The sequence below is a fragment of the Cololabis saira genome, chromosome 8 (genome assembly GCF_033807715.1).
Source record: "Cololabis saira isolate AMF1-May2022 chromosome 8, fColSai1.1, whole genome shotgun sequence".
Taxonomy (NCBI): domain Eukaryota; kingdom Metazoa; phylum Chordata; class Actinopteri; order Beloniformes; family Belonidae; genus Cololabis; species Cololabis saira.
Genome location: NC_084594.1, coordinates 24,808,643 through 24,832,421, shown reverse-complemented (window position 1 = coordinate 24,832,421; position 23,779 = coordinate 24,808,643). Strand labels below are relative to the sequence as shown.

The 23,779-nt window shown below is 39.7% G+C and overlaps 1 protein-coding gene across 1 annotated transcript; it reads left to right on the top strand.

Moving 5' to 3' along the window:
* The first annotated feature begins 13,724 nt into the window (after nt 1-13,724).
* LOC133449411 (taste receptor type 1 member 3) lies at nt 13,725-20,531 on the top strand. Its single transcript, XM_061728555.1, has 8 exons — nt 13,725-13,912; nt 14,058-14,358; nt 15,829-16,185; nt 16,269-16,685; nt 16,783-16,989; nt 17,124-17,244; nt 17,625-17,995; nt 19,678-20,531. The coding sequence occupies exons 1-8, from the start codon at nt 13,725-13,727 to the stop codon at nt 20,284-20,286; spliced, it is 2,571 nt and encodes an 856-aa protein (XP_061584539.1). The 3' UTR covers nt 20,287-20,531.
* Nucleotides 20,532-23,779: the final 3,248 nt, after the last annotated feature.

Sequence of the window (23,779 nt, the reverse complement as noted above, 5' to 3'; positions counted from 1 at the left end):
GAACATACAAACTCCACACAGAAAGATCCTTTCGCCAACCCCACCCAGGGTGTGGGCACTGAAGTCATGGGGGAACTAACACGCACCTCAGCGCCAACAGCGTCCCCGGCGGGAATCGAACCCAGGACCTTCTTGCTGTGAGACGGCTGCACTACCAGCTGCGATTGTTTTAGGTTCTTGTACGGAAATGCATTGCTTTATAATCTTCTCCTAACTGTGGTATGGACGGTTTGGATTTTGGGATTTACTGGGTCCCAGGAGTATTAGGGAAGTCTGCCATACAGTGGTGTAACATGTCAGCTCTGACGGGCCCCGAAGCAGCAATTCAAACATGTCTCTAAAACTATAGCCAGCTGTTTCTACTTGATGTTGTCCATGAATCCTTTCAAGAATGAGAGGTCATCTGAAAAATCAGATAGGAAGCAAACTTATACACACAAAACAGTCCAGAAGCCCCTTGACCACCAGTGTGATAAAGGGATGCAGCTAGGACGGTTGCACTAAGAAAAATCTGATTGAATGCCAGAATGCCCAAATAGACATGATTTTTTTAAAAGAGCGATTATGCTCTTTGTGGCATAATACTTGGATGCTTGGAAAACTAACCATATGATTACCTAATGGAGCAGTGACATAAAAGCAGACAAAAATATCTCTGACCGCATGGGGAATCAGTATTGACGAAGGCAAAAATACCTGGAGTAGCTCATATGAGTGTCAGAATGAAAATAAATGGATCTCAAGCTTGCATTCAATTAAAGATTTTTTTTTTTTTTAAATAAAACTTAGGCTTTTTTGAATTCACTCATGCAATTGACACCGCGGAGCAACTACCATCACAACTGTAAAGTATTGATATGGGTCTGGCGAGATTAATTAACTATAGCCCATATAAGTGAACCACAGAAAGTTACAGTTATTAGCAATGAAAAATAACAGCAGGATTTTTTAAGCTGTATTTAAGCCTGAGTTACCCTCCCCTCCCCCGCACACACGCACACACCAAAACAAAGGCATAATACATTTATTTTGTGAATGCACAGCTATGTTCTTGAAGTAAAATAGTAAACAATACAAGTAGAAGCACCAGTCAGTAAACAACTATCTTCTACCAGTGTGGAACAGTGTAGGGCTGGTGCGTTGTACTGCAAAGGTGTGTGACTAACTCTGCATGAGTCAGATGCAGGTGTTTTGCAACTGAAGAGAAGCCTCTAATGCCACCCCCATCCCCAGGTTTTTGAAGTTTATAGATGTGAGGCATCTTTACACGCAAGCCTGCCGCCGGTCACGGGTAGCAGTGGTACACAGGTTATCATTCATCACACAGCAGACAGTTGGAGGGGCTGCAGCTGGGCTGTCTGCTTTGTCAGGTTGAGTTTGCTCTTGCTGCGGGTCGTGAACTACAGTCACTACTAAACGTTGAATTTTAAGCGTGATAATTAAGAAACAGAGATGTAAATCAGGTTTGATAAATAATATATACAGCTTCTGAGGATTTTCTTTTTCTGAAGACAGCCATAACACTTTTCAGGATTTGGGCTGAGTCTGGGTCTCAAGCCCACCAAAATCCCACCTCTGTGCAGAGTGCAAAGCTGTCATCTTAAAGGCTATCACAAATTGCGTGATAATGGTGATGACTGGTATTGTCACTTGGAGTAAAGCAATGTGGATTTTCCTGTAAGGTCACCAGAGTGACGCAAACCTCGTGTCTCAAGAGGTACAAACTGAGTCATCTATCCAAAAAAAAATACAATGCACCTTCTCTGAGCGCGGCACATTTAGATGTCTCTTACGTGTAAATGAAACAGAGTTGTATCAAGCCTGGAGACGAGTAAGCGTGATACAATACAATCTTTGAAAGACTTTATTATTAACATTCATGAAGGTCATTCTGACTCAATTCAATATGTCTGTGTTTGCCTGCAATCTCCTTGTTTGTACAGCTTCTTTATAACTTTATAACTCTCTTATATAAATGAAATGATATGGATTAATTACCACTATCTTAGGCTCTTGTGAACACATGACGTTTGTGGCATTATGGTTGGCATAAACGATTTGTAGAATTGAAAAATCAAGAGTCCTTATTAAATTTAAAGGAGTTAAACTTTTTATGTTTGTGTTCAGCCCATTTTCACGAGTACACATATACTTACAGTAGCTGTCCAACTGCTCGTTTACACAAATTTGTAATCAGCTAATCACATGGCAGCCTCTCAATGCATTTAGGCATGTAGATATGGTCAAGACGATATGCTACAGTTCAAACCAGCATCAGAATGGGGGAGAAAGGTGATTTAAGTGACTTTAAACGTGGCATGGTTGTTGGTTGCCTGACGGGCTGGTCTGAGTATTTCAGAAACTGCTGATCTACTGGGATTTTCACGCACAACAATCTCTATGGTTTACAGAGAATGGCCCGAAAAAGAGAAAATATCCAGTGAGCACCAGTCCTGTGGGTGCAAATGCCTTGTTGACGCCAGAGGTGAGAGGAGAATGGCCAGACTGGTTCGAGCTGATAGAAAGGCAACAGTAACTCAACAAATGAAAGCATGGATCCATCCTGCCTTGTATCAACGGTCCAGGCAGGTGGTGGTATAATGCTGTGGGGGATATTCTCCTGGCACACTTTGGGCCCATTAGTACCAATGGACCATTGTCCCAATGCCACAGCCTACCTGAGTATTGTTGCTGACCATGTTCATCCCTTTATGACCACAGTATCTTCTGATGGATACTTCCAGCAGGATAACGCGCCATGTCATAAAGCACAAATCATCTCAGACTGGTTCTGAAGGCAGTTCTGAAGGCAAAAGGGCTCCAACCCGGGACTAGCAAGCTGTACCTAATAAAGTAGCTTGTGAGTGTATATATATTTTATCCTTCATAGTTGTTAACTGTGGGATCGCAATGTCATTTTTTTTCCTGGGACATGACAGGAATCACAACCCAGGGATAGTAAAATATGTAAACTGTAAAATATACATCTTTTTTACATTAACTATATGATTTAAACCATCTAGATATAACCATGTACCTTAACTCCAACATATAAGCATTTGTTTTTAATTCCTAACCCTAACCATCGGATAATAAGAGTAGTTGGATTAATATGTTGTGCTGATAATAGATAGATTCAGTTCTTTGTGTTATGATAACTGGCCATTCTTTGAATGTAGATATATTGTATTTCATACAAATAATAAATAATCTTGTTGTGAGGCGATAGTCAGTGGTTTAAAGCTTTTATTGTTGCCAAAGCACTCTTCTACATTTAACCCTAAATGGCCGATTTATCTCAGCTAAGTCACAAGAATAAAATGTTACCATTCCACTTAAACGCACATTTATGTCACTTTTGAGAGAAACATAGGTCTCCAGGCAAGGGTCCATTGATTTACAGCGCTAACTTCCATATGTTGAAGGGTTGGTTTCCCTCGAGTCTTCAAAAATGTATGAAAACAATGAATAGTATAGTTATATTCGACTAACTTGGCAATTGCAGTCGGTTTGTGGGCTTTCATGAGCCGGTTTCAACAAGTCATTTCATTCATTCTGCTTTGGTGAGACTTTCCTCTGAAGTTTCTTAAAAAAATGCCTCATGAAGGGACTCTGGATTTGTTTCTTGGTTTTGTGGTTGGTTTTATGTTTTTTGTTTCCCAAGTGTCTTTCCTGTCTGTTTAAAAGTGCATGTACATGCACAATAAACCCTGTTCTAAACTGACAATAATAAAGATCCTTTATTTTCTAATGTTTGCTTAAGGTGATGATTTGTTTATACTTTAGTTCAGTAAAAAAGGACAGGAAGAACAGGATATATTAAATTAAATTATAATTACAGCGTTCGAGCAGGAGAATTGAGTGGTGAATACACCAGCCTTTAACCTTGAAGTACTGTATAATTAAACATTACCAAAGGGATACTTTGTTTACTGTATAATAAAGCCTATGTCCCTGAAAGTACTGTGTAATTAGGGGTGAATAGTGCAGACTTTTTTTTAAGCAACTGCATGTGTTGTCTGTAGAAAGAATACAAATAAGTGCTGCATTTTCTGCCTTATTTGATCCGCCTGTGTGCAGATGGGAATACCATTACTGTATCATTATATTTTTTCATTCTTACATGACAATAGCCTTTTCATAGCTGTTAGTTTGAGAAAAGTACGTTTGTTTTCCGCTCCAGCCCGCCTGGTTGAGCTGCTGCAGTCAGGACAGAAAGGAGAACCCATCAATCATCTGTAAATTTAAAACACTATAATTTGTATATGTATACTTGTATAGTTGGTTATCTGTCGAGTAATACTCTGAAGTAAAGTAAAATATATTTATTTTATATATCATCATCTATCATCATCTCATACATCATATATCATTTTATATATCAAATCACACTGAAGAAATAAATATATGTACGTTTCAAATGCGTGCCTGTAAAATGTGTTGAAAAATCTGACAAAAGAATAAAAACTTTGATTTTTCTTTTTCTTTTTATTTCACATATCAGCTGACACATATTAGTTTATACTTTTACAGGAAACAAAACTGTTTAACAAGAGCTTTGGGCACCCAGAACTGAAAAAAAAAAAATACAATGTGAATTTCTTCTCTCCTATCCTAAAACTCCCAACTCTTATTCATTTAATCTCTTTTACATATGCATGAGTGTAAATAATAAGATAGAAGTAGTTTAAGTACTTAAGATATGTAGCAATCACATTGGAAATTACACTGTAAGTTAAGATATATTATGTTGTGCCGTCGCTCCTTAGACTAATTTTTACAGAAACGTTGCACCTATAGGAACTCAGTATAAACATACGTATAACATTTTAATGTGGACTCCATGAATTAATGAAGATATCAAGTTCTTTCACTTCACTGAAAGAGACAGCATTTACCAAGAAACCACAAGCACGAGCTCAGTCACTTATCAGTGATAGAACATCAGACTGTGTTTGAGCTTGTAGTGAAGCATGAGAAAGGACTATGAGTGGAAGCAGAGTCAAGTTTCCTGAAATGACTGGGCATGTGGCTGCATAGGACAGCTCCTAACCTGTACTGAAGAGGACAGACACCCAGAGGGGTCAAATTGTGGCAGCTGGTATGTTTCTAAAAACAGGCCCAGCCCGCCCCCCCCACCCCACCCCTCTTCCTCCTCCTCTGTTCTTCCCAGCAGATGCTGATCTCTGTCTGTCTTCAGAAGGAAGCAATTATTGAGTAAGAAGGAGAAACACACCTCCTTTTAATAAAACCACATCAAATCATCCGATGACTGACAGACAGAGTGCGTGACTCATGCTTTTGATGTAAACGCAGGGTGACTGGGTTCAACGAGAGGGAAGGAAGACTGAATCAGAGGTCTTCCAACAGGCAACGTTAGGAGAGAACTTGAAGCACAGAGACATCCCAAGCTTTCGCTCCCCTCCTTCTATCGCCTCATAAACACAATTTCTCCTTATAGCTGTCAAGCGCTTCTCCTGGGCCCGGCCAGATTCTCTGTCTATTTGACTCCATGACTCGTATCTTCTGTCCTGTATCAGATCAGCCTCTTACATAAGTTTGTCCTGGTAAAATTCCACAGTGCTCGATTGCTCCCTGCTCCTCTAACTTCTATGTCTTTCACCCAGTGCTGACAACAATTTCTCACTGTTCAGAACCAGCCGCCCACTCGTAGGATGTTTTTCCAGCTGCTCACAAACCGGCTACCTCACTTTAAAAGAGCTTTGAACGGAGGAGAGGCTGTACCTTTAAATAAGCCAATCATCTGAAAACACTGAGGTATTGTTGTGGATGATTGTGGCTCCTGCTCTGGAGCATCTCCTGAAACTAATTGTAAATGGGGACAAAGCTTTGGCCAGTAATCCCAAAGAAACATGATTTTTAATTCTAGAGAATATCAAAATACTTCTTTCAGCTCACACCACTGATAGAAAACCATGTTTCTTTATATCTCTGTTATTTTGTCACATTTTCATTCAACAATGATTTTTTTTCTCAGACTATAGTTGGCTTCTTCCAATGCTTTAAGCTCATACTTTGAAGGGCCCACCCACATCTCACTACTTGAAAATGAAGCAGGAAATAAAGGGCTGAATGGGTAGCATGGTGGCATAGTGGTTGGAACGGTTGAATAACTTCTAGAAGGTTCTTTGTTCGAATATCAGCTGGTGTTTTTCCATGTAGAGTTTGCATGTCCCCCCCCTGCTTGTGTGGTTATTCTCCAGGTACTCTGGTTTCCTCCCACAGTCCAAAAACATGTATGTTAGGCTGTAGCTATGGATCTCACATGCACCTCCCTAAAAATGCAACTACATGTCAGGCTGCTGCACACCACAACAGCCATGATTGGCCAACATGGTTGCATTATATTTCCAGCTGCTATTTCTTCTTCTCTACCATTTTAAAACCAGATACACTGGTGCATTTTCAGTAAAAGTTACTCTAATTCAACAAATATTAGCTTCAACTAACACAATATCTGCTCCATTAATGTTGCCTTGTTGCATGTATACGAAGAAAGTAGAGAAAAGGAAGCTCATATACAGTTCAGCTGACGTTCATACGCAAGTTGTGTAGTACTGACTCAGAAGTATAAATTCAATTTGAATTTTAGCAGCAAAACAGGAAGCACAGACCATCCCACCATGTAGACGATGATGATAAGTTTGCACCCTGTACATTGACTCTGTCATACTGCCATATTAGATATGTAGTTATCAAGTTACGAAAATCTTTTTTCGCTTCTTTAAAGGAGCTTGAGGCCAGATTGTGGCAAGATTTATGAAAAAAATCTGTATACATTTTAAGTTTTCTAGTAATAATGTCAGATTAAGCGTTCCAAACCCAAAAGAATGAGCCCTCTAGTGTATCTCTCCTTTGCCTTGAACAGGCTGTGTGCTGCAAAATGTGCTGCAATTCGGTCAGACTCTCTAGCGCCACCCTTCGACACGACGGCCGTCGGCGGTACTGCAGCCAACAGCGAAGCCGGCACGAGAGAACGGGGAGAACGCGCATGCAGCGTCATGTGACGTCATGTGACGTCACATCCGCAGCCCAGCGCGGGAAATTCGGGCCCGGAATTGCAACACATTTTGCAGCACACAGCCTGTTCAAGGCAACGGAGAGATACACTAGAGGGCTCATTCTTTTGGGTTTGGAACGCTTCATCTGACATTATTACTAGAAAACTTAAAACATATACGAATTTCTTTCATAAATCCTGCCTCAATCCTACCTCATGCTCCTTTAATTTTTATTTCTTCACCTGAATGTAACTTTTAGGATGGACCAATGTATTGTCTATACAGTGACACAAGTTCAATTGTTAGATAGATAGATAGATAGATAGATAGATAGATAGATAGATAGATAGATAGATAGATAGATAGATAGATAGATAGATAGATAGATAGATAGATAGATAGATAGATAGATAGATAGATAGATAGATAGATAGATAGATAGATAGATAGATAGATAGATAGATAGATAGATAGATAGATAGATAGATAGATAGATAGATAGATAGATAGATAGATAGATAGATAGATAGATAGATAGATAGATAGATAGATAGATAGATAGTAGCTATTGGACAAACAATTTTAGCCATGGCTAACTTGACTATTGTTAATCTGATGTAGTTTTATTTTACATTACAGGGCGGCTCTTTTAACCAGCTGCAGCACGTAAAAGCCAGAGCAGAGGAGCAGACAAACTCAAAGATTACAGATAACTCGTCTGATGAGTCAAAGACTGAAGGATGACAGATGAGTTTGCTTCAGGATGTAACATGACGCCACCGAGGGCACGCACATACACACAAGCACACACACATACACAATGACACACATGCATGCACACAACATTGCACGCACAGTTAAACAGGACAAACATGAAGTCGGATTAAGTAACTTTTTAATGTCTTTTTCAAATTTCCACTCATTTGTCATTATTACAGCATGCATTTGCACAGTAATGCACAATCACTCCAGTCTCTTAAATTTAACCTTTTTGAACAAAAGGAACTTGATATATTTTGTTTGGTGAAGCAGATATATGACATTTGACAAGTTATCGAAATGCTGTGGATGATTTTCTTTTTATTATGTGTATTTGAAAAAAAAAAGAAAAAAAATGTGGTCTTGTGCAACAAGTTTTGCTGATGGAGATGGTGAAAAGGAAGAAGGAAAACACAAGCTAATGTTGTGCATAGCATGCAGGATAATGATTGTCAGAAAATTAATGATCTGCATATCTGCAGCTGTGCATATCCCATTTTTATTCTTTAGTTCTTATTCTGAACAGCCCTTTGGTCCACTGAGGCTGTTTTTAAAGTGCTTTATGAATAAAGTTTTTTTTGTTTGTTTTGTTTTTTTCCACTGATTGTATAACGCGGGACCAAACTGGTCTTCACTTCACTTGACCACGGTGTCATCAGAATTTACACAGCTGTGACAACACTCTGCATTTGTACAAAGTGATAGATAGCCAAATCAATCATTAAGTTGATGTGAGATTTCAAGGTTTCTGGTCATACTCTGACTCCTCAGAGGCAGAATAAAACATGCTATGTTCCTCCGCAACTCATCTCTCTGCCAATCCCTTTAATAAGTTTTAGTCACAGTGCAGAACTCTTTTCTCCTCTTGATCCCGATTATTCAACAAAGCTCATTATATTCTCACTACCATATCCCCACAGGCTGCAGTGACTCAATCAACCACTGCATTGTAACTGGCAGGGCAGACTGAAGGCAAACACTTTTGTCCCTGATTTGAACCGTGAATGGAAGGCCGAGCACCACAACACTTTTTGCCCTGACCTGAGGGTTAGTTAATAGAGAGTGCAAACATTGCTGTTCCAGTCCTTGGTCAGTACTAACACACTTCTAAGAATCAGATTAGTTTGTATGTGCTTTTTGTCAAATTTTATCAGCCCACTGCTGTGTACAAGAATACCTGGGAGCTATGGGTAAACGTTGGCATCAAAGTGCATTGATAATAGTAAAGTAAAAGGCCTGTACTCAACTGGCTGTAAGTAGAAGAGAACAATGCAGAATAAAGAATTCTTTTGTTTATATATCTCTGTGCTTGTGGATGTATAGACAACTACATGTTGCAACACACTTGTGAGCTGCACATGCTCACAAACGCACTGACTAGAGACACGAAGAAGAACAAGTTTTTCTGCTGGAATGGGGGAGGATGAATCCTTTATTTAACTCTTCAAGGTAAAGATAAAAACACATCCATGAGTGCAAGTTTGAACCAAAATGAGGCAGTGTGAATCATTTTGTAAAGAACATCTTCACTGTGTCACAACTGGATCTGTGCATTCCCACATTTCTTGATCCATCCCTGTTGCAGAGAGCTGATCGAAACCGCCGCACAGACCAACTGGCTGGCTAGATGTGCTCTCTTTGCATGGAGGGGCTGGCTAATAATTGGTCAGCCCCTGTGGGTTATGAGGCCAACTTGTCAACAACGGGCCCAGTGTTTCTCAGGCCAGCAGAGGAGGATTAGAGAGATCTGGACTCCTCTAGTGGTGGTAGGGAGGGAGGGGAACAGCAGTTGGAGGGAAAGGGTGAGAAAGGAAGCAAGGGAGATTGAGTGGTATTCCTTGGTCTCTCTGAGGGAGTGTGTGAGGGAGGGAGGGAGTGCACCAGACTGTTTTGCAACAGTCACAGGCATTTGGGACGGACAAAAAGGCCTTTGCAAGCCACGTTACATTATAAAGGGCATGACGGTGCAAAAGCATGTACACAAAACTGTAAGATTATGCATTTCTGCACATCAGGACATGCATAGTGCTCCTGCAGGAACAAACAGCACTTATGTTTTCTTGATATGAAAGGTGTTGTGCAACAGCCTTCCCTCCTTTGCAGGTGATAAGGTTCACCCCTGGAGTTCAAGAGACAAACACAGGAAACATGGTGGCATTCTTGCAGGACAAACATGCAATTCTTCTGACTCTGAGTGAACCAAAACGCCAAGACCATAACTATCATTTTAACATTTCCACAAGCGGCCTCCACTCTTTTAACAGTTGCTCAAACAACCTTTTGACACACAGTGTACCTGCTCCTACTTCAGTCCAACACTGGAAACCAGTACTTCTTATTTTCTCACCTAACATCATTATTCTGTATATACATGTACAGTAAAGGCACAGATTTAAGTGGCCCTACAGGCAATGCCTAGTGTGCAGGTCCTTAAGATGCGATGCTACGGGCCAATGCCTGCCATTCACTTCTGACATCTAGTGGCTGAGGTACAAAAGTTCCTGAACTCACAGCGTTAATGGATTTCAGACGCAAACAGCAGCATGAAACAAAATGCATAAAACTGACAATGAAAAAAAATATTTTTTTCATTTTAGAATGATAATGCATAAAAAAAATTATAAATATACTGTATATTTACATGATCTGATCTTTTATCCCTGCAGTTAGTTTTGGTTCTAATTTACTAAAAGAACACTGTTTGCACTGCTAATCTTTTAGTTCAGTAGGTCATCAACCCAAAAACATTCCAGTAAGAATAACTGAGAAAGTCAGCAACAACTTTTTTAGACATTAGTTCAGTACACATGTTGCTGATTAATGTTTGAATAGGATTGTCTACAAAAATACGTTTTTTAAACGATTGAGAAATGTTGAGATAGTTGGATACAAAACAACAAGTAGTTTGCATGTTCATAGCGTCATTGGCACACATTATCAAAGAGAGTTTACCTTAGTTATGACACACAGAAAGGCAGAGGGTGAATTCATGCTCGAGAAACGTACCTCCTCAAGCATAACAAGATGCTAATCTAAGTCCACTGTCTGAACCCAACGCTGAACCTGCACTAATCACGCTCCAGATCAAGCTAGAAACTGAGAAACAAGCTAGAAACTTAGGCTGCCATTTTTAAGTTTTCCTGCAAATAAGGTTATAAGAGTATTCATATTAGCACAAAATCTTAAATGTCCTCTTGGTACATAGAAAGCAGTACACTTAGGAAGAGCAGACAGGCTGCACAAAAGAAAAACACCAGGTTTCATCACCGGTCCTTTTACGTCAAGATGATTAAGATAGGCAACAGAATACCTGCCTTTATGCTCTCAAACAAACATTTCCTGTAACTGATATGTCTTCAAATCAAACTCGTTTAACGCAAAAGTAAAAGAAAAAAAAAGGTTTGGCAGCACAGAAAAGTTCCATTCACATATTGTTTATTGTAAGAACCTGCAGCAAAGAGCTGAAAAGGTTTGTGGCAGTAAAGCAGGAAACAAGTTACTTTAGATACTTGAGATATTTTATATTATTCTAATATTACGGTATATACAGTAGCTTCATCTGTGTATGATCAACCTCAAATCATGTTGTTGGTCTTGAAAAATATTTGCTATAATTACTTTGCATTATGTTTCACTTTCCCACAATTTCTTAATCAAATGAGGAGCTTGTATTCATTTGTAATTCATAAGAAGTCTTTCAGTCATGTGGCGCCAATAGGAGACCACTCCCTGTTCTGTTCCGGTTAGGGATTTTGCATTAAAGTGTGCAGACAAAGAATATGAACTAACAAAACACAACTCATCCAACATCTTTCTCTTTTGCTTTCCCCTTTACTTTCTTCCTCAGGGTGTGCAGCAATTAGTGTTTCTTTGATATCATTGACTTGCATTCAGGAAATGCAAGGAAATGTCAAGACAAAAGACAAAATACACCAGACAGGAACTGATTTCAGTGACACATGGAACAAACTAAGATGGTTTTTGAAATATACTGAAAAGAATTTAATATTAGTGGGTAGAAAAGCAGCATGTCGCATAAGTGGAGGCGTGGAAGGAGAGTTCAGAAGCATTTTCTCAGGTCAGTGATTTTCTTCTGATATTTCCAAGTTTAACGCTCCAGGTATTTCATTTTGAAATATATGAAGGTCACATGTGACCAACTGTGTTTGTTTTCAATCGATTGTGTAAAATCTTCATCATAAAACTAACTAAAACTGTTCAACAAATGCAGTGGAGTAGAAAGACCAATGGAAATACTCAAGTCAAGTACAAGAACTTGAAGAGTGCGCGATCATAAAGAAACTCACATACATAAAGTTCAGTCAGAGTAATCTTGTCAGGGAGCCAGTTATCAAGTGATAGCATGCAAATGGTGTTTCTCACCTTTAATCAAACAATCATAACGTCACTCAATATGTTTCATACAAATGTAGATCTCAGAGCTTTAAGCAGTAATAATTGAAAAAAATAAGGCCATATCTTGTCAATGGTGACAGAACTCAAATAAAAAGGATGAGTCTTTATTTAAAATGTAAAAACATGTTCAATTGTTAATCCAAGGAACATTTGCATGCACCCATGCCCACTGTAGGTTTAAACAAATACATTTGAAGGAAATGTGCCAATGGTTTTGCAACATTTCATGCAAAGCTACATGCAAAACATAGCTGGGGTGAAAACAAAACTCCATAATTAGGGGGAAAGAAGACATGCAATGACGAACCAGAAAAATGAAATGAAATTAGCTCCAAGAGGGTAAACAAATATTAATGCTTTGTACAACATCACAGTGCCAACAATAACAGGAAAGAAATCTTTTTTTTTTTTTATCATTACATTTTTTTAAAATCATCTCAGGTTTTGCTGTGACAACAACATCAAGTTACACTGAAGAGAATCAAAGTAACCACAAGCAAATGTCAGGAAAATTCTCGGGGAAAGATGGCCTTCACAGCACATGCACAAACACAAACAAGAGGCCAAGCCAGTCTTTCCTTTTAACATGTAACATTTTAATAACTATATTAGAAACAACTTTAAACTTCAATCCAAAATGAAGCTCTGGTGTTTTAATTTTTATGTTTTAATTATTTAAAAAAAATAAAGCACGATACTGCATTTAGTCCTGCAACAGTATTTACGACTGAAAGAAAGCTTTTTACCAATCTTCAAAGCACTGACATAAATGTTTGTCAGCACAACCACAATTAGAAAAAGAAAAGATGGAGAAAGACAACTGTCAACAACTGCAATGTATATTAATTGAAAAGTTTAAAAACTTTGTTCCTTAAAAACATGACAAGGGCGTTGCATATTTCTCCATCTGAGACTGACCATTTACACGTTGGACACAAGGATCAGTATTCCAGATCCTCTTTGGGCAACATGTGCTCCAAACTATTTTCAACAACAAGTCACAAAGCCAGGCTCAGGGATGGTATGGGGTTGTATCAGTGCCCTTGGCAAAACTCATTTGCACGTCAGTGATGACACCATTCATGCAAAAAGCCTTCAACACGACATATTTACCAAGACAATGTGAAACCATATTTGACAAAAATCACAAAGGCATGGCTGAGGGATAAGGGTTATGGGTACTGGCATACTGGAGTGGCACGCACACTATCCTGACCTGTCCCAATTGAGAATGAGTGGAGAATTTTGAAGGAAAAAAAAATGCATCAAACATTGACCCGTACTGTTGTTTGCTGGGAGAATGGAAGAAAAAAACAACTTAAATCTTGATTTTCTGATTAAGGGTGACATTATAAGCATTATTTCATAAGTTATGCTTAAACATTAAAATTACATCCTCAACCATCCAGAAAGGGGAGGGCCATGGGGCTTCACGGCAAGTTTGAATAAAGCCACACTTTGTGACGTCCTGACATATATGTAAACTGCACTGCTGATTGTAGCTGCAGACTCTAGCTTATCTGCATCATGGCTTCACACTTCATGTTGTCAGTTCTGTCCTGGGTGTTAGTTAAACACTCCTGCATTGAGAGTTCACCTGAATGGTTTAAAACCATTCCCACAGAGCTATTCAACTTTTCTGGGGACATAAAGCTCGGAGGGCTCTTTCATATTCAGGACTTGAACAACTCCTGCAACCTCAACCAATGTAAAAGGTAAATTACTATAAGACTTTAAATTTTATTTATAATTTTTATATTCGCAATTATAAGATTATTATCTGAAATCCTGTATACATATGCTGTTTTAATGCGACTAACATAGATTCTCTTTTGTTTTCTTCTGGATGTGGTTGAACAGTTTAAATGTACGTGGATTGTCGCTTGCTTTGGTAATGAAATATGCAGTGGATGAGATCAACGGGAACCCGAGTCTGCTTCCTGGCGTCAAATTAGGTTATGAAATCTATGATACAGCAGGCAATTCTTCTGTTGTTGTGAAACCTTCGATGTCCTTCCTCACGGCGAAATCAACCAACACACTCTCTGTAAAGTGTAATTACACCAACTATGAGACAAGCGTAGCAGCTGTGATTGGTCCTGAAACCTCAGAAATGGTGTCTGTCATTGGAAAGCTCCTGGGATTTTTTCTAATGCCTCAGGTTTGGATTCAAATGTATTACATTTTATGTAGCTAATGCTCTCTTACTGATGAAATACTGTATCATGCATGACAGAATATTTAGAATGTAATTGTAAACACGTAAAGCAAATGTAAAGAAATCTGTAAAAGAGAGAATTCATTTGGTTCAGTAGTTCACGTTTGAAATTTACAATGAGGTAAACACACCTCAGCTAAGGCTAAATTACAAAAAAAACAAACAAAAGAATCCAGATCCACATCGTCAATATCAAAAGCTGGGTAACATTTTCATGTAAACAGACACCGAGTATTTCTAGAAACAAAATGACAAACTATACCAATCAAATTACCTTCCTAGTAAAAAGAAAAAAATACACCTTCTAGTGATAACCTCATCCACTACTTCAGTAAATGGTCATTACATGAAAACTGCCCAGATTCTCCATTTCATTGATATTTATTCAAACTTTCAAATTAAAAGTTTTACCAACATAAAAAGGAACTAATGAAAACATTTTGGGGTATTTATTTTTGAAATTGTTCTCCGAGTAAAATTTTGTAATTTTATGCTTCTTTATAAGCTTTTTGAATAGCTAATTTTTCAGATGATTGGGTTAAACATTGTACTTAAAATAATATTTCCTGGTCTTGGAGAACAGTTTCTGATGAATGTTTTACAGTATCAAATAAATAACAGTAACGTATTTTCTACTCAAGCAAAAACTAAAAACGTTTTCTTACCTGGGGTTATCAACTGTACAGTCCATTTTGTCGAATGACTTTACAGCCAAACTCTAGTTTAGAGTTAACTAGCAATAAATTGGTCTACCATATTAAAAAAAAAAATAGTGATTTTGTCTCAATATCTAAAGCTTTTGGATCAGAAAAACTAAAGTGAGAGCAATTTATGAATTATAATCATTGTATTATATTAATATAAGGATTAATGTGCATGACATGTATTTGGACAATGAAACCAAATTTGTTTTTATTATCATGCCTCTATACACCTCCACAACATGTTTAATGCTGCCGAACCTTTATAAATTGAGATATTTTGCTTAAAATTGCTAAAATTCCTAAATTTTGAATGACAAATGTTTGTAAAACCTCTAACATTCACAAGCAATTGTTTATATGCAAAATCATCCTGGATATTCAATAAAAATGTCTGCATGGTCCTTCATAAAAATCAACATACAGTATACTTTAAATTTTCAAAGAATCAGAAAAAATTGAAAAATGTACATTTGAAGGCCAAAATTCAAAAATTCATAACAACTGAAAAGGTTTTGGAAAAGCTATGATATCTTACAAAGAAAATCAATGACATAAAACTGTGATGATGATGATGATGATGATGATGATGATGATGATGATGATGTGAATTTGTATAAAATGTGTTTTTTATGTCAATATTTGGCTAACCAAAAAATTGTCTGTCTATTTTCACTTAAAATGATGCATAACATGACAATTCTCACCCCAGATTAGCTACGGCGCCACCAGTGACAAATTCAGTGACAGTCTTGTCTACCCATCATTCTTCCGCACGGTGCCCACTGATAAATGGCAAGTGGATGCCATTGCACGTCTTATGACAGTTTTTAATTGGACCTGGGTGGCGGTAGTGGGCAGCGAAGAAGAGTATGGACAACGTGGCGTGCAGCAGTTTTCCAAAATTGCAGAGAATATGTCTGTCTGTGTGGCGTATCAAGGCTTGATTCCCGTCTACACTGATGCAAAACCTGCAATCAATACCATTATTAAAAATATCGAAGATACTGAGGTCAAGGTGGTGGTGGTCTTTTCTCTTGAAGAACAGGCCATGCTCTTTTTTGAAGAGGTTAGAGGAACAGACTCAAATTATTTCATATATTGATATAACATGGATTACGGTGGACAGTAATGAAATTCATTCAATTCCAGGTCATCAAGAGGAACTTGACAGGTGTATGGATTGCAAGCTCTAGCTGGGCCATCAATGATCTTCTGACTTCTCTCCCCAACATCAAAACAATTGGAACAGTTATTGGATTAATTGACACAACAGTTGAAATTGATCAGCTAATTCCATACACGCATGCACTCTTCACCAAACTGCACGAGGAGAGAGCAAATACATCTCCTCACGCAGAAAGGCAAAGCGATCCCCCAAATCCCTGCCCACAATGTTGGAACTTGTCACCTGCTAACATCAGCTTGGTGGATAACACTGTTGTGAATAGAACCGCTTTTGGTGTGTATGCTGCTGTCTACAGTGTGGCAGAGGCACTGCATAAATTACTACAGTGTAATTCAACTGCTTGTAAGTGGAGATCAAGCAGCATAATCTATCCCTGGAAGGTAATCTTTTTTTTCTTTTCCTCACCCATATAGATGACTATGGAGAATTTGGAATCAACACTGAGATTAACTTTTGCATTTAAATCTTATTTCACAGCTCTTGGAAGCTTTGAGGAACACCTCCATCAACATAAAAGGCACTAAATTAGAGTTTGATGAAAGTGGCAACCCAAATTTAGGGTACAATGTGATTCAGTGGAATTGGGGATCCTCAGGTGTGGATTTTGATGATGTTGGAAATTATTCCCAAGAACAACTGAGCCTCAATATATCTCTCTTCAAATGGCACACAAATGACTCATCGGTAATTCTACGATTTATTATCATTAATGACCTAATTGGATTGTGGATATTGTGTCATAAAACACATCTCACATCAATTTTTGTATTATCATGATCCAGGTTTTGAAATTATCATTTTTTCCACAACTTTCAAAGGTTCCTACATCTACTTGCTCAGCAAAATGCGGGGCCGGCCAGGTCCGCCGAGTCAAAGGCTTCCATTCCTGCTGTTTTGACTGCATAGACTGTGTGGCAGGAACTTACCAAGCAAATCCCTGTAATGTGGTTGTTCACTCATTTTAACTGATACTGTAATATTTTAGTAAACATGCTTTATTTATTGTATGGCAAATATACTTCAGTCACCAGGTTATAGTTGTGTGAAGGTGACCATTAGTATTTTTACACGGATTATGAGTGGACCTTTACTGATGACAGCAACCTATGTACTACCAAAAGGTTACTAGGAAAACTTTAAAGACTCTAGTAAGTCACTGCAGCTTAGAAATCATCTAAAAAATCCTCCATCTCTTAAAACTTCAACTTCCGGTTATTTAGAAGTGTTTCAGAGAGAGCTAGGACATGATGTTTCTCTGTTTCCCCTCATCGCCCTAACCGAGTCTGATCAAGTTTTCTGTCTTGTTTTCTGTCTCATAGCTGACATCCAGTGTACCAAATGTCCTAATGGTCGGTGGTCCAAGAATCGAAGCACTAATTGCACAGACCCTATTTACAAAGTGCTGGCATGGGACACACCTGAGGCCAAGATTATGATCCTGGCAGTGACATTACTGCTCATATGTCAGGGGTCAGTTTGTGTCGTGTTCCTGATGCATCGAGGGACCCCCGTGGTGATGGCCTCGGGTGGTGCCCTGAGTTTTGTGGCTCTGTTCAGCTTGATGGGAGCGGGTTTAAGCCTGCTACTCTTCCTGGGACAGCCGGGAGATTTGGTGTGTCGACTCCAGCTACCTCTCATCTCCATTTTCCAAACCGTCGCCCTCTCTATTATCACGTCTGTCTCACTACAGGTGAGAAACTATAGATGAAATACTGCCCGCTAGAGGCAATGAACAGTAATAACCAGTGAAACAGAGAGACGACTGTTAATGTCTTCTCTCAGCTTTCTGAAGTAATTTCTTTTTGAAGAAAACTGGTTGTGGTTACTATTTCTCACAGTGCATGCAATTATTACACTATTTTTACATTCTGTAGAATTGCAGGATTTTGTAACCCAAAGCCGGATTGGCATTACAAAGAATAACACCTGACCTGAGCTATGTTTATTTCTATCAAATTATTATTATTATTATTATTATTATTATTATTATTATTATTATTATTATTATTATTATTATTATTATTATTATTATTAAGCATAGAAAATTAAATATAATTTATTTAAATGTTTTTCCCAGACGTAAGTAACTGAAACCTGATCAGTTTAACTGTTAGCTTTTTTCGCACTCATTCTTTTTAGCTGCTGCCTATTAAATGACATGGACTGACTAACTATACATACATACATACATACATACATACATACATACATACATACATACATACATACATACATACATACATACATACATACATACATACATACATACATACATACATACATACAGTACTCGAGTTGAGGGGGGATGAGGGGGGATGGCATCCCCCCTGAAATAAAAATGGACAAAATCATCCCCCCTTTCCATACCTTCATTTCATCAATGAATGTGGTTTTACTGCTATTTCAACATTTACAGTCATCACCAGAAAAATAACTTATTTGACAATTTTCACCTGTTTCAAGTACATTTTCACTTGAAATAAGTAGGAAAAATCTGCCAATGGGACAGGATTTATCTTCTCATTACAAGCAATAAAATCTTGTTCCACATGCAGATTTTTCTACTTATTTTAAGTGAAAATCTACTTGAAACAGGTGAAAATTGTTGTTTTTTCCAGCGATGAGTCTTGTTTTAAGTGTAATGAGATTTTTTTACTAAACTGAGACATTTTAACTAGAAATAAGACAAATATTCTTGTTAAGATTTTGAGTTTTTGCAGTGATCCATTTTACTTATCCTGTGAAGGACAGAGTCATATTGATAAGTTCAGAAAAGTGTTTTTTATTTTTGTGTTTTGATGTATTTGATGTAAGCACAGTGGATATTTAAAGCTTACAGAAGGCTGCATTTAACTGCTGCTGTCATTCCTGCAGTATTTCTGCAGGTGTTTTGGTCAGTGTTATTACTTGTAATATATTATATTATTTGTAATCAGCACAAATTATCTGTCCCCATATGATAAAATCCACCATCCCCCCTGATTTTTTTTTTACAACTCGAGTACTGCATGCATACATACATACATACATACATACATACATACATACATACATACATACATACATACATACATACATACATACATACATACATACATACATACATACATACATACATACATACATACATACATACATACATACATACATACATACATACATACATACATACATACATACATACATACATACATACATACATACATACATACATACATACATACATACATACATACATAATCCTTTGCAGGAATATATATATATGTATATTCTACTTGGCTTATTTAGATAAGAAAAGAAACAAGACCAAATGTCCCTTCACTAGACTACCTGCAGATTTTACATTGGGCTCCCAACTCTTGTGTCCTACAGATATTCTTTGTGACAGAGTTCCCAGAAGTGGCGGCATCTTACCTGCAGAAGATAAGAGGACCAGGAAGTTGGCTGTGTCTGCTAATCTGCTGTGTTGTGGAGGCAGGTCTCTGTGGTTGGTTTGTTCAAGAAGGACCCTCTCTGACGGACCATGTGGCAAATATGACAATAAACTTTGTGGAGTCATTTCTTGCATGTCCAGTGCAGCCATTCAAACTTGCTATAATGCAAGGATTTAATGGCTCAATGGCCCTTGTGTCATTCATGTGCACCTTCATGGCTGCCAGGCCTCTTCATCAGTACAACCTGGCCAGAGACATCACCTTTTCCACCCTGATCTACTGTGTGGTTTGGGTAGTTTTTATACCAGTGTACACAGGCTTCACAATATCTCATGTCAATGAGGTAAAAAAAATGTCTATTATCCATGTTTATTTTTCTTTGGTAGGTAACTTGGGGTTGGTGGTTGCATATTACTTCCCAAAGTGCTACTTCCTGTTAAGGAGACCTGACTTTAACACAGCAGAGCACTTCTGTACCTTCTTGGAGGGTGTCCCACCAAAGCAGCCTCAGGAGGAGCAACAACCACCGTCACAGTCTGACAGATAAACAAGAAGTCTCACAACACAATATTTATGAATAATAAATGTGGCCAAGATTTATATAATTTAGCCAAATTTTTCAAGTTTCCTTGTATATTAAAATGGATTGCTTATAGTTCTCAGCTTGTAGATTACATCAGTTACTTTTACACTGAGATAAAGATGCTTTACTACTTAAAGAATTTTTAGGCATTTAAAACACAATACATGTTAACTGGACAAACAGAAGTGATAAATTGTGTATATATTTTTTTCATATAACATTGAATAATATGTTGATGGTAATTGTACTTATTTTGTCAAAAGAATTGTCTTTGAATGGTTGATTGTAATGTTTTTAAACATATTCACTGAATAATTATAACAGTGCAATTAAACATAGTTTGCTGTTGGGATACTTTAAAGTCCTTTTTTTGTCCTGTTATGCATGAATGCAGCAGCAACTAATTGTATTTTTGCAGAAAATCTTTCCATATACCAGATGTTAAAATTCCTTCTAAATGTTCTGAAGTGTTACTTTCATTTATTGAATACAAACTATAGGATACAACATAACATAGCTTTAAAAAGTTAAAGCATAACTTTTAATAAGTTAATTGCTTAAATTGAACATTTTGGAGCACCGTGCCTGAATGCGCATGAGTATGAGGCTCGAGCCCAGGGAGGAGTTGTCTAGTGACGTCACTTAGCAACGGTTGTTAACAACTCTACTGCGCTGCTTCGGGTCTTGTGAAAGAGGTTGCTGGTGTTTCTTTCAGCCTTTCTGTGGGTGAGTTAACTTTGACTATCATAAACAGCAAGAGAAAAAATACTTTAACCAATATTTTGTAGATGGGCCGCAGGCCGGCTCCGGAGTTTATGGGTCCGCATTAAATCGACGCAGAGCCTACGGCGTAGGGTACGGCATACGGCGCGCGTCGCCGCGTAACCTACGCCGTAGGCTCTGCGTCGATTTAACGCGGAACCATAAAACAGCTCCGCTATCTTCACTTCAGCTTTATCTGAAAGTGTGTAAATTACCCAGATAACAGCTTTGTGGTTTCTGAAAACTATTATATCAGAAACATCCAAAACAAATCTGACGAGTCACAGGATTATTTCTCTCTATTTCCCACAAAAAAATGCTTGCTCCCTCGGTCACAATCTGAGACGAGTCTGCCTGTTTGCCCTCGGTCGGCGAGTCAAATCGACGCAGAGCAGACGGCGTAGGTTACGTAGCCTACGGCGTAACCTAACAGCCTTTATTCCGGCACGATTCTTCGCGAACAACGGACAAAAAAGGGATTATGTACATTCACTGAGTGAATATTATGAAAGTAAAATATATATTTGTCGCTAGAAATGTAATCAAAACGCATTTTTATGCAGAAACTAACTAAAAAATATTGATTTATTCACTAAGAAATGTCCGCCATGTTTTTTTTTTTGGATTCAGTCCGCAAATGACGACGAAAAGCATTCTGGGAAATTTTTATACCCCCTCGCTCGCGAAGTCAGCATCTGCAATCCCTCGATGTGAAGGGGCTATTCTCAGCCCCTAGCCCTCGTTATGCCCACTCCCCCTAGGTGAAAAGAGGAAATGGACACCACTACGTTCACAGGAACACGCAAAATTTAGGGGTAGTGAAGAAAACGAGGGCGAGGGGGAGAATTGGGATGGGGCCTAAAACAGCCCGTCTACATCCCTTTTTTAATTCTCTCGTCAGCCACCAGGTTTATGAACATCTATACCTCAGAGTTGGATCACCAAACAGATGTTTTGCGCTTTATAATAAAATCGCTGCTAGCCGCGAGTCACTCTCGTGCTGACTCCCGCTTCCTGATTCAAACATCTGACGGCCCCGCCCCCCGACCAATCAGTGGCGCGGAGGGTGGTGACGTCAGAAATAGTCCCGGCTCAGCCTGGTTAGAACTTCGGCAGAATGGTTACAGAAAAAGTATCGGCTTGGCGCGGCGCGGCCCGCCTTGGCCCGTAGTGGAAAAGCGCAAGACGGGGGCGTGGCGGGTAGAAGCGAGCTGAGGTGGTACTAGTGGAAAAGGGCCATAAGAGTCCGAGGGGCCGGCTGAGGAGGCAAAGAGTACAAGGGGCCGCCGATGCGCCCGGGACCACCGCAGGAACAGGGGCCGATGCGCCCGGGACCACCGCAGGAACAGGGGCCGATGCGCCCGGGACCACCGCAGGAACAGGGGCCGATGCGCCCGGGACCACCGCAGGAACAGGGGCCGATGCGCCCGGGACCACCGCAGGAACAGGAACAGGGGCTGATGCATCTGGGACCACCGCAGGAACAGGGGCTGATGCATCTGGGACCACCGCCGGAACAGGAACGGATGCGTCCGGGACCACTGCTGGAACAGGAACTGATGCTGATGCGTTCGGGACCACCGCTGGAACAGGGGCTGATGCGTCCGGGACCACCGCTGGAACAGCGGTTGATGCGTCCGTCCGGGACCACCGCTGGAACAGGGGCTGATGCGTCCGGGACCACCGCTGGAACAGGAACAGAGCGAGGTGCGTCCGGGACCACCTCGGGAACACGCTGGGGCTGGCACCGCCGTCATTTCTCCTGGAGCTGGAGACTCCTGGGCCCATCTCGAGCCAGGCTTGTTCCCCAGAAAAGGGGAAGAGGCTGGGGTACGTTCGGGACCACCTCGGGAACAGGGGGAGGTGCATCCAGGACCCCCACCAGGACAGGTTGGGGCTGGCGCCGCCGTCTCTCCTGGGTTTGAGAACAACAGGGCCCCCCGTCAGCCAGGCGTGTTCCCCAGAGGGGCACTCCTCCGCCTCCTCAAACCGAGGCATGTTCTTCTCTACTTCCTGGCGGAAAAACTCAGCGAGGGTAATCAGTTCTCCTGTGTCCATATTGGCTGGCCCGTTCTGTCGGGCCAGAGGGTGCGCTGGGTCCATGACTGGCCAGATCGTACTGTAACAAAGTGAGGTTTTGGACCCAAATGCAGCACACAGAGCACACAGCAGTAGCTTGTCTGGTTTGCTTTATTTCCCACAACAGGGCAAAGAGCAGGCAGGAATGCAGGGCAAAGATCACGCAATAATCAGAGTCGGGTTCGGAAGACAAGGTCGGGCACCGGAGAACAGGAGACAAGGCAGAGTCCGATAACAGGCAGGGTCGGCAACAGGAAGTCAAAACAGCGGACAGGGGAAGGTCTTGCATGGGGTGGCTAAGAGACAATCTGGCAGTGAGTGTGGAGGAGAGTGGAGCTTTTATACTGTCTTGATTGCTGAGGAGCTGCAGCTGGGAGAGCAGGGGAATGGAGTGAGTGATGAGGTGGGTGTGGCTGGCAGATGGGGTGAGCAGGAGAGAGGTGAGTGGAAAAGTACTGAAGGCCAGAGGACCAACCAAGACAGTATGACTTGCCCATTAGTTCATTTGAAACCAGATTGACAAAAGCCATAAGCCAACATTATACTAAAGATAATACTGAATCATATCCTTAAACTAAAAACTATTATGTGGATGGTTATTAAACTCTTATTGTAG